The following is a 12,041-nucleotide window of genomic DNA, read 5'->3' as shown; positions in this document are numbered from 1 at the left end:
AGGAACATACTATTAGTTGTATTAACTATTAAGCAATATAAAGATTATATACATATCTTAATTATTATAAAATAAATTTTACGTAGGTAGGTTTATTTTTTGCTTTGAAAGATTTACCTTAACGTCTGTTCGTAGTTTGTGTACAATTCTCTTTGGGGCACTGTCATCACCGGCTTTGTCCGGGCTTATGTCATCTGAAAATTGTAATTTAGATTTTTCACTATGTGATTTTGAAAATTGTAGATTAAAAATATAATATGATAGTCGATAAATGTAATAGGAAGCATAAGATGGCCAGCGGGGAACGGAGTGTCTTAACACTATGTTCCCTCTGCCTACCTTGCTGTATGCGGGATACAGCGGGAATGGAGTATCTTACCACTACGTTCATTTTGCCTACCCTGCTGTGAGCGGGATACAGCGTGAAGCTCAAAAAAATATATAATACCAGTACTACGTCTATTTAACTGCCAACATACTTTTAGCACATTTCCTAGACATATTCTTCGCCTCCTGCAACCGTTTTCTTCCAAGGGTTTGTAATATTTCTTGTGCTTCAGGATAATCCTTCATAGCCGCCAAGACATCTTCCCGAGAAAGGGAGAACAGCTCGGAATAACCAACTGATCTTACATCGGCTGTTCGTCTGAAAATAATAGTGAATGTATATAGTATTTGAATTAAAATTGCATGGTACGCCATATTTATATTAAAATTTTATTTTTATTCCTAAAAAGTGCAATTACGGCATTGTTGCACCAAATGGGCACAATAATATTTGTGTATGTTACGTATATTTATATTTGCGTACTTGATTATAACTTAATTTATTTATATTTATGTAAAATGTAACTTTATTTATCTACTTTATAATAAATAATTATTAACCGATAGGAAGAACAGATCGATCAAATCGAAATCGAGTATACTAGTTTATGAAAAGATTTTTTTAAATTATTATAAGTTTTTATTATCAATTGATATACATTTTATAATGAAAAGGAAAGAAAATTAAGAAAAAAGCTGTATATGAAAAGTTTTAAGAAGACTAATTGATTTAAAAAACTTTTATAAAATTCGAATATCCAATAACCGTTACTTTAAAAAGAAAATAATAAAATCCATTTAGGAAGATATTTGTTTTCGAGTGTAACATTACATACCGTCTGCTTCCAAGCGGTTTATTTATAAAAATATTTTCTTCTGAAATTTAGAAAGCTATCACGCTGTCTGTGGAACTAGATACTTCCAGTTAAGAAAACTGCTCTAAGAGAAGTCATTTCAAACAACTAGAACTAAAACAATTGACGAGATACAGATATGGAGGTATTGAGTTTCTTAATTTTAGAAGTTATAGAAAGAAAAATGCTTACGCAAACTAAAAATAACATTAGGAGTTTTCATGAAAAATTTTATCGCCGCTATATCCCGGAGTATATAATATGAGGGTATTCGATATTTTACAACGAACTGAATCTCATACGAACATAAAACATATTGAAGTATCGCTATAATCATTATCTGTTTTATGTTGAATTACTTTGGTGTTTATGTTGATGTTGACATATTTTAGAGGTACGATTCCCACTCGGGGGAATTAATTATTATTTATTAATATTTTCATATTTTCGCTCTAGTGCCAAGGCAAAAGTGCGACGTTAAGTTAGCCTTTCAACACGCAATATCTCGAATTCAGTGGAAAGTGTTAACGGAGTGTCTTAACACTAGGTTCCCTTTACAAACTCTGCTATAAGCATTCCGCTTACATCGCGAAACTAACAAAAAAAAAATTGTATAAGATTAACCTATACGGACTTAAATCACTTCTCGAGCAAAAGACTTACAAGTATTAAATCGAAAATACTATTAAAATTTACTAGTTCTTTTTTTATTTTTATACTAATTGAATTAGATTTATTTATTTATTTATTTAGACTTAGAATACTTACTTATTGAGGCCGTCAAGATTTAATATTCCAATTTCACCAAAAAAATCACCAGCCTTCATAGTAGTGAGGACACGCCCAGTTTCTGATATTACTTCTAAAATCCCATCTGCTATTATAAACATTTCCCGAGCCACTTCACCTAGAATATATTTAATTTATATAAAAAATGGATTATTATTTAATTTAGTATATTATATTTTTTTATTAGACTTCATAGTGCAGCTTACAATATGTTAATATCAAATTTGTTATAAGAATAAATTTACTTTTTTAATCTTTAATTTTAGTGATTATTTAATTTTTTTTATCGATTTATCAAAAATATTTTCCTAAAATCAACCATCAACCGTATTTGGTAAAAAAAAATAAATAACTTTTGTAAAATTAATAAATGAAAACTACCTTTTCGACAAATAGAGTCGCCAGGAGTAAAAATATACGCTTTCATCTTCAATACTAAGTCGTGTAGAAACTCAGGCTGGCATTCTTGGAAGATGGTTACCTGAAACGTTTATATTATATTTAGTGTTAAGACACTCCGCCGAATTTCTCGAGGCATTGCGTGTTGAATGGCGGAACTTAACGCCGGGCTATTTGCGTTGGTGCTAGACGGAAGAAATTAAAATATTAATTAATAATAATTCATCGAATGGGAGTCAAACCCGCAACCATCGCGTTACAGCCACACGGCCTATATTTTATTGAAATAATGGATAATTTTGGCACCAAGCGTGGGATTGATTTACTAAGAAAATCTTTATCAATGTTTCTAAGCTAGCCTAAAAAAATACCTTTATAAATTTGATGTAAATTTCCACTACTAAGCCAAAGTCAAGTAAGAAGTAAGTTTTGTCTTTATATTATATTTTCTTTTACTTTTCCGTGAAAAGTCAAAGAAATAACTAATTAAAAGATTAATCAAAGACTTGAAAGATTCGTCGAAAATATAAGGCAAAGATATTATATTCGGGACGAATTACATATTAGTAGGTATTACATAAATATTAATAACATAGAAATGAAGCTAGGTGCTGCCTTAGAAAGTTAATTTTGTTTCAGTGTTTATTATTAACATTCATTCATTAAGTATTACATGTACTTTTATTTTTTTTGTGATTTTTATTATATTGTTTTTTATATTTTTAGTACTAGCGGACGTCTTGTTGTTTGTAAATACGAAACGGAAAAACCCGTTTTTTCCAGTTTCCGTTACTGAATAACTAAAGGTTTTTTTTATATCTATCTATGATATATATATATATCTAAATATAAAGAAAAATTAAAACTTGGCTGGAGTAAAGACATGATGAGGAACTGTCTTGTGAGCACTCAAGTTAATACGTACCTTTTTCAAAACACTTAAATTAACATGTAGAGCCAATTCAGTCTTAAGTTTATCAGGCAGCAGTCCCAATGCTGTGTTGATGTCACCCCCTCCTTGTATTCTCCCTCTAGACCAGGAATAGTCATACCACCGTAGCACTCGTCGCTTCATACCTCCTGGGACCTAAAGGAATAAATATTTTTGTATTTTTCTTACTTCTTCATGTTACACATCCTCCTAGAGAGAAATAATTTAGAGACAAAGCAGGAAGGTGGAGAAAAGAGGGACCTTTCTCCGCTTTCTGTTTAAACCGACACTAAGACTACATTTTAAAAATTTTATTTAATAATAATTTTTTTTTAGTCCGTCCGTCTGTCAAGATTAACACGATATCTAAATACTAGGTTCCTTCTGCCTACTCGGCTATATGAAAAAAAAAGAGTGAAGCTGCTAATTAGTGTTAGATTACTTGTAAGCAACTTGATCGATGATATTTTATTATCGTTATTGTAGAACATGGACAGAATTGACATTAGATAAAACTTTGCAGGCCAAATTGACACTTTGAAAGCTTTATATTATAAACTTCTTAGAAAATTGGGTGGGAAGGTGGGGAACCAAGTGTGAAAACAGGGAACCCTGCTCTACGAGATAATAAGAAATTTTCATTTTAAAATTATGGAAATATTTATAGGGTTCCATGGTAAAACGTTTATAAAATCCAATCAATCTAGTGTATGCGATGTAAAAGCTTTCACGCTACATTTTTATGGCATACTAGAACATTTTACTATACACGATCCATGGGATCCATAATGTTTAAAAATATCTTTTACCGCTAAAGTGTGTTTTTATGAAACATGATTATGTTTCCCTACTATCGTATACTTATATACTGTTATACGTACATATACGAGTATACCAATATGAAAAAAGTTAAAAGTTTGTTTGGTTGAGCGCGCTAATCTCATGAAAAAATATTTTTATGGAAAGGAAACGATCAGGAAACGAAACCTTTGGCCCTTCCAAAGAGCTCTTCTGGCTCTTAAACACCATAACATCTAATTGAAATTGATAAGAAGATCCTCCTATTTAAACTAAAAGTTCATTAAGAAAAATGCATTAACAAGAAAGGCATAGATGATCAAAGTGGCGCACGTCAACTAAAAAAAAGCTACAGATAAAAGCAATAAAGAATATTTCACGTTAACTCAAATTATTTTTATTGGTTTGTATACATATTTTAATTACAGAGGTAGAGTATTATAAACTTCTTAGAAAATTGGGTGGGAAGGTGGGGAACCAAGTGTGAAAACAGGGAACCCTGCTCTACGAGATAATAAGAAATTTTCATTTTAAAATTATGGAAATATTTATAGGGTTCCATGGTAAAACGTTTATAAAATCCAATCAATCTTGTGAATGCGATGTAAAAGCTTTTACGCTACATTTTTATGGCATACTAGAAAATTTTACTATACACGGTCCATGGGATCCATAATGTTTCAAAATATCTTTTACCGCTAAAGTGTGTTTTTATGAAACATGATTATGTTTCCCTACTATCGTATACTTATATACTGTTATACGTACATATACGAGTATACCAATATGAAAAAAGTTAAAAGTTTGTTTGGTTGAGCGCGCTAATCTCATGAAAAAATATTTTTATGGAAAGGAAACGATCAGGAAACGAAACCTTTGGCCCTTCCAAAGAGCTCTTCTGGCTCTTAAACACCATAACATCTAATTGAAATTGATAAGAAGATCCTCCTATTTAAACTAAAAGTTCATTAAGAAAAATGCATTAACAAGAAAGGCATAGATGATCAAAGTGGCGCACGTCAACTAAAAAAAAGCTACAGATAAAAGCAATAAAGAATATTTCACGTTAACTCAAATTATTTTTATTGGTTTGTATACATATTTTAATTACAGAGGTAGAGAGCAGAGAGTTACAAAAAGACAATTATTTTTTGTGGTTCAGAAGTCCTTAAACGACTGTAGAACACCTCCGGTTAGAGGTAAATTAGGTCAAGTGAAAACGTTTCGTCTGTGAGAACGAAGAAACACAAAACATGCCTACTTCAAGGTAGAACAAAGTCTTACAATTTTTAGAATGTCTTAGAAGTAGATTTTTTTTCTACAGTTATACTAAGTGAGTGCTATGCACGACATCAATACTAAGTCACTACAATAGTGTTTTTTTTTTCAGCTTCACGTAGTATCACGCACATAGCAGGTTAGGCAGAGGGAACCTAGTGTAAAGACATTCCATTCCTCACTATCCAACGTATTTTTAAGAGTTGAAACTTTGCCTTGTTACCAGATATCGGTAATGAAAATATTAATACGCCTTTCTATATAAAATAAATTATAATCATAAAAATAAAATAAATCAGCTTCACGCTGTAACCCGCACACAGCAGATCTTATTGTTAAGACACTCCGTTCCCCACTTCATTATTCATTTGTTTCTTTTTTTCTGTTTTTTGTTTAAGTTAATTTATGTTTGTTTTTCGTTTTGTGTTTTAGTTAATTAATGTCAATTATGGTGAAATAAAGTATTAAAAACAAAAAATAAATAAAAAATAAATAAAAATAAATAAACAAAATCATCTCTCTATATAAGCTCATTTTAATAATTACTTACTTTATGGTGCCTCATATAAGTCTTCGCGCCGTCCAGCAGCCTTTCAAATTCCAGTCTGTTAGCGTTTCTATTTGTAATCACATTGCCGACTTGACCAACTATTGTCGCGAAAATGAAGACTCCAATGAGATAGCTGACGATGGTAAACACGTATCTGTATAGATAAGATATTTGTTTGATTAATATAAGGCGGAGAAGCGGAGAAATTATAGTTTTTTTCTTATTTATACAACTCTTAAAAAAATAACATAGATAATAATATAAATAACTGGCAACAAAACATTTATATGACTACTCGTTTAAGCCAAAAAACTAATTAAGAAAAAAAAAAACAAACTACACGCCTTAATAAAAACATAAAATATAAACATAAAATAACTGTGCAAAGTTTTCGAACAGTTGCAGTAAAACACGTCAACAGTAAAAGTAAAGGAAAAAAAGGTAAGCCGAAGTAATAAATATTACCAAAAATGGCGGTTTCAAACAATGAAGGCTGTTCGAAAACTTTCATAACTCCGCGAGACCATCGATCGATGGTCAAAAGAAAAAGAAAGTAAATATAAACAATAATTCCATGACAAAAGAAACTATTCCACATCAAATGTTACCAGTTTCGCCGAGAAGCGAACAGCCTCCAAATTTCTGCCGCCGCCATTTTAAGTTTGCCATAAAACAAAATGGCCGTTTCCCTCGACACGTATTCACAAACAGATTAGCAGTGCCTGTGTTGTTTGTAATTAGGTATACATATTTAATTCTTCTGTCAGAGCAGAAATTGACGTTGTCAATCGTTATAGTTTGCCAAATTTAAATATAGTGCGAAATAAGATACCTTTCCGCGAGCCGGGCGTAAGCGCAAAATTTCTCATAAGCATAAGAGGAATTCGGACATTTGAGAACGTCTTAAAACAAGATGCTCTTAAAATATATAATAAAAAATCGTGAATATTTTACGAACTCATCACAAAATGACAGTGCTTTTAAATTTTTAGATATATAGATAAATTTCTAATATTATTAATGTTTTACTTGAAAGTGGAACAATCCATGATGGATTGTAAATTGTAAAAATTACTGAACGGATTTAATAAAATTTTACGATCATACAGCTTATATATATCCGAATAACATATACAAAGGCTACAATTTATATAAAATTTTTATATAATTTGCCTATAATATTACAGCAAGCATAAGCTGGCGAAGCCGCGTTTATGTCGCTAATAAATTAAAAACTAACCTAAATAAAACTAGAAAAATTTGATTCATACCGTGTGAAAATTGACTTAAAATGGTTTTTATAATATTTTATGCATTTTTTTAGCATGTGCCCGGGTAACGGAAAAGTACTTTAAATAATAATATTTTATATGGAACTTACCTGTATCAGTTATATTAGTTTAATTTTTCTTCATTATTCTTGTAAAGGTAAAAACAACATAAGCACTGATAGCTATTTAATAAATAGACGTTTGGGACAAAACAGTCATTATATACATTTTAACTTTAGCCTTATTAAGATGAAGAGTCTTATTGGTCAGATCATGGTTCAATAAAAGTAATTCTTTATATTGATTTAAAAAAAATCTATATTAATTAAAAGAAAAAGGATAAATAGTAAAGATTTTAGTTAAGTAAGAAAAGTGGGGCGAGGGTATTTATTTATTTGGTTTGTTTTAAATATATTAATGTTATATATTGTGTAAAATGGTATATGTTGATACCTAACTAAATGAAAACTATGATAAATACCATATAATATATACATACATATATATTTTTTTACCTCGAGTCGGGGATCGAACCCACAATCCCGACTATAAACCCGACAAGGGTTAAGATCGCACGTTTGACACCTGTGCCATGGCTGGCTTCAATATTCTCATTATTTTTTATAAAATAAGTAAGCAAAACTACTTTTCCTCTAATGTGTAAAATATCTTCAATATCCCCAAAGGTATTAGTTAAGTAAGGTTCCCAAAATTCAGTTTCTAAAATGTCTTTCAAACTGCCATTTTCTCAAAACAAAATTTTTGAATTGAAGATAGAAGTTTACTTAGTACTAACCAATGTTGTCGAACTTTCGAAGATGTCGAGATATTGCAAATCTTCAACTTGAATGTCGGCAAACTTAGTAAGTAATAAATCTAAACAAAATTAAATTAAAATCAACTTCACGCTATATCCCGCGCACAGCCAAAAGAAAAAACTTCAGCAGATGGAACCTAGTATTATGACATTCCATTCCCCACTTTCTGCCGAATTCTGGAGGCATTGGACGTTGAGTGGCAGAACTGAACGATGCGCTTACATAACTTGCCTCGACTACAGAACGAAGAAATGTAAATATAAACGTAAATAAATATTTCACTTCCTCGAGTGGGTATCGAGCCCACAACCGTCGACAATGACAGTTACACCCTTGTGCCGCTGCGCCATTAGATAGATTAGATTTGAGGCCAATCTAAACAAATATATCAAATAATATCAGAACATCTGACTGCGATGGTCGTGGATTCAATTTTCACGCATGGCAATGATTATTATGCACTTAATTAAGTAATATAAATTACTATTATCTTTAAAGAAAAAAGAAATCATATAAGGAATAATAAAAATAATTACTCTTTTCAATATAATGTGTTCAGACAATAAACGGAGAGAAACAGAGAGAGAACGGAGTGTGTTGTCACTCGTTTCCACTACCCCTACTCTAAACCAGAAGCTGAAAAAAAAAATCAACAACAAATATATTGATTTCTCTATAAAAATAGCCTACTATTCCTTGAAACCTTAGATTGGTTCTTGTTTATTGAATCAATCACTTATTGATGAGAGAATATAATTTTCCGAAGTAAATATTTTCGAAAGCACTCAAGGTTCATTTCATTACGTTTTAAGGTATTGTTATATGATGAGGACGTTGTGGTGCCGTGGTCTCGTCTTAAAGGATGTGGTTTTGGGTTCAATACTAAACTTTGAAAGTTTAACAGTAAACACGATAATTGTAGATAGAAGGACAGAACAACACTTGGCACTACGTTTTCGTCTGAATTCAAGTCGTATTGAGATGCGGAACTCAACGCCGCGCCTCTGCCTTGGTACCAAAGCGAAATTATTAATAAATAATTAATTCCCCCGAATGAGGATCAAACCCAGAACCATCGAGTTACAATCACTCGCTCCTGCAAAAAAATCAATTTTGTCTCAAGTCTAAAGAGACTATACAAAGGTATAATTGCAAGATTAACTTGTTATATTTCAAGATTTCATCCAATTTAAGCTGAGTGATACTTCACTTAAATCGTAAGCTGGTATCATCACTCTTCTTAGAAACACCCTGTATTTATTCCATATACAGTAACAATCCTTTAAGGCAATCTCTTTAAGTCTTGTATATAAACAAAAGCTTTTCTTTTATAGATTTTAAGGCTTTTTCGTATTTTTTTAAAAAGGAATGGTTAGGATGATGAAATGTCATATTGGAAAGGGAAATTTTTGTTTTTTTTTTATATTTTGTTACCAATATAGTCCTAACGACCGAGTGGTGTACGCACAGTGATTATTGACATTGCTATCCCACATGATGACAGACCCTGGGAACATATGCCGGGATTAATGCCAGGAGGAAGAAGAAGAAGCTATCCCAAATGATGATATCTCGTGAAGGTCGAAAAAGGAAAATTATCTAACTATTTGGACTTAAAAATAAAAATAAAAAGAGCCTTTATTTTCTCTGACCTGTTTACATAATTTGTTTTACTTATATCTAAGATTTTACACAATATATGAAAATATTTACTAACATAGAATAGAATATTAACTGAAATTGTCCTTTTTTTTTTTTTTTTTCCAAATGTTATTCTTTTTTTTTTTTTTAAGTTTAAATTTATTATTCATTATTATTATTTCTGCTAGTGTCAGCTACCAGGTCAGGCTGTATTTTTATTATGTATTTGGACTTACTTACTGCCATATAAGACGTCAATGTAACTATCATTGTGCTGATAGTGGTTTCAGGTAGCCGTTTAGCAGCGAAAAGCCTCAACCAATATTTTAAGAGGTTATCGCTTAGCTGTTGGATGAAGAAGCGGAAGCTGAAGAGTATTATTTGAGACGGCGCGTTGTAAGTAGGTGCCTCATTCTGGAGCCCTAGCCACCTAGGCCGACCGATTGCCTGGACCCTTGTCCCACAGACGGAAGGGTATATTCTTATATTTCTAAATGTATTTTTCATATTAATTTATATTGAAAAATTATAAATTTTACTCTCTTTCATAAGAAAAGTATATAAATGTATAAAATAAATATAAAATCAAAGACAAATTTGTATGTTTGTTAATATACTCGTATCCTATATATTTCGGATAAACATGGTGAACCTTAGAGATTCGTTTTCGTTTGACTTCACTGAAGCCACTGGAGGGTTAATTACGTTATATCGGTTGTTCCACCATCCCAGGAGGAAACCGATGACAACATTGGAAATGGAGGCTATATTTTCTATCCAATGGAAGTTTCAGTCAACTGAAAAGCTGAATTGTAAATAGCAGGGGAGGAAGAGGAAATATGGGAATCTAGTGTTAGGACACTCCGTTCTTTATTAAGGTACTTCGCCCCCCACTTTCCGTTGTATTCACCGCTTGTGAATACAAACCGTTGTGCCCTTTATATAAATATTCTCGGTGTTTCCTGATTTAAAAAATATAAAAAAATATAGTCGAGCTTAATTATTGCACTTATTATATATATAAAATATTATAATATCTACCTGTTTACACGGCATCTCAAGATCGATCTCAGACTTGAGAGCGGTGTATAAATACGGGCCTAAGATTGCTATTTCGACGCTACGATAGATTCCTTTCTAATGTTCTTCATAGTCGTTTTACAGTGACATTAATTGAATTGTTCTGTTGAGTCTCCGCACCTGGTACTACTTAATTGTTTCGTAGCATAATAATGCAATTTGCTTGTGGAAATATGTCTTTATTTACATTTAAATTACAAGCTGTCATTAAAAACTTCATTTTGTCTCATTAAATAGTTATCAGAGGCAACCTAGTGACAAGATATTCCGTTCTCCGCTTTCCGTCTGAATTCGAGACATTAGCTTATTCAGATCGAATCTTCGTACTATCAGAGAATATAAATAGGTTCCGTAACATTAAAGCATAATATATATTATGTTTTCATATAATAATTTTGTTTTTCAAGCTTTACGCTTTAACCCGCAAAATTGGGTAGGCACACGTTGGGTTGCTAGTCCTTAAATAAATATTAATGAATAGAAACACGAGAAGAACAGCAAAAAGCAACTAATTGTGAAAACTGTGCAGTAGAAAGGCATGAGACCGTAAAAGCGATGATAATTGGTTCAATCCCGACTTGGGGGAATAATTATTATCATTACAGAACCATATTACAGAACCTAATGTTAAGAGTTCGACTTTATAAAGCTCTCTCAAATTTGAGATCGATTTTGAGATCCCGTTTTCCGTTATAAATTTTATATCTATAACAGAAAACGGCTTCTCAAGCTTGATCTCAGACTTAAGAGCGATGCGACCTTTGAAAAAAATGAAATAAACAAAAGAATATATTTCAAATAAAAATATTCCATACAACATTTAGCAATTATGAAAGAATAAAAATGAAATTTTATGGGCAGTGGCTTAATCATTATGAAATTTATTGACTAACACATAAACTGGAGTGGACTTACGGCCTTCCTCGTATATTTTATGGGTGTCAGGGGACATCCCATAACTCCTATATATAAGCTCGACAATTTCGAGAGAGACATGTTATATGGGGAAGAACCTTTCTAAGCCTTCACGAGGTAATTTAAACGTTTTTTTTTATGGAAAAATCAAGATGTTTCTATTTTTAGATTCGTTATTGCTTTTTTGTTCTATAGGAAATATCTAGATATATTAAAGGCAAAATTTGTTTTTGTAGAGTAAATATGTCGACTATATTTAGGTATTTGTTAAAATATTTGTTTTTTAAATATATGTTTTCTTTTTTATGAAAACGGTAGCTTTATTTTATTATTTTATTTGATTCTATTAGATTATTAGGTTAGTCCAATTCCCATTTTGACAAGATAATT

The 12,041-nt window shown here is 31.3% G+C and overlaps 1 protein-coding gene across 9 annotated transcripts in view; it reads right to left on the bottom strand.

The window, feature by feature from the left end:
- The window catches only part of Cngl (Cyclic nucleotide-gated ion channel-like), a 112,504-nt gene that overhangs the window by 9,478 nt on the left and 90,985 nt on the right, over window positions 1–12,041 (bottom strand). For all 9 annotated transcript variants that reach the window (XM_085206228.1, XM_085206274.1, XM_085206237.1 and 6 more), the window contains 6 exons: window positions 5,927–6,080; window positions 3,295–3,456; window positions 2,352–2,451; window positions 1,950–2,088; window positions 480–646; window positions 118–194 (listed from right to left, as the gene is read on the bottom strand). In XM_085206228.1, the coding sequence (XP_085062354.1) occupies window positions 118–194; window positions 480–646; window positions 1,950–2,088; window positions 2,352–2,451; window positions 3,295–3,456; window positions 5,927–6,080 (799 nt within the window). The remainder of the gene's footprint in view (window positions 1–117; window positions 195–479; window positions 647–1,949; window positions 2,089–2,351; window positions 2,452–3,294; window positions 3,457–5,926; window positions 6,081–12,041) is intronic.

This window comes from Heliconius melpomene, chromosome 2 (genome assembly GCF_056956725.1).
Source record: "Heliconius melpomene rosina isolate 202511_hmr_F chromosome 2, ASM5695672v1, whole genome shotgun sequence".
Taxonomy (NCBI): domain Eukaryota; kingdom Metazoa; phylum Arthropoda; class Insecta; order Lepidoptera; family Nymphalidae; genus Heliconius; species Heliconius melpomene.
Note: the sequence above shows the minus strand (reverse complement) of the source record. Positions and strands in the feature narration are given on the sequence as shown.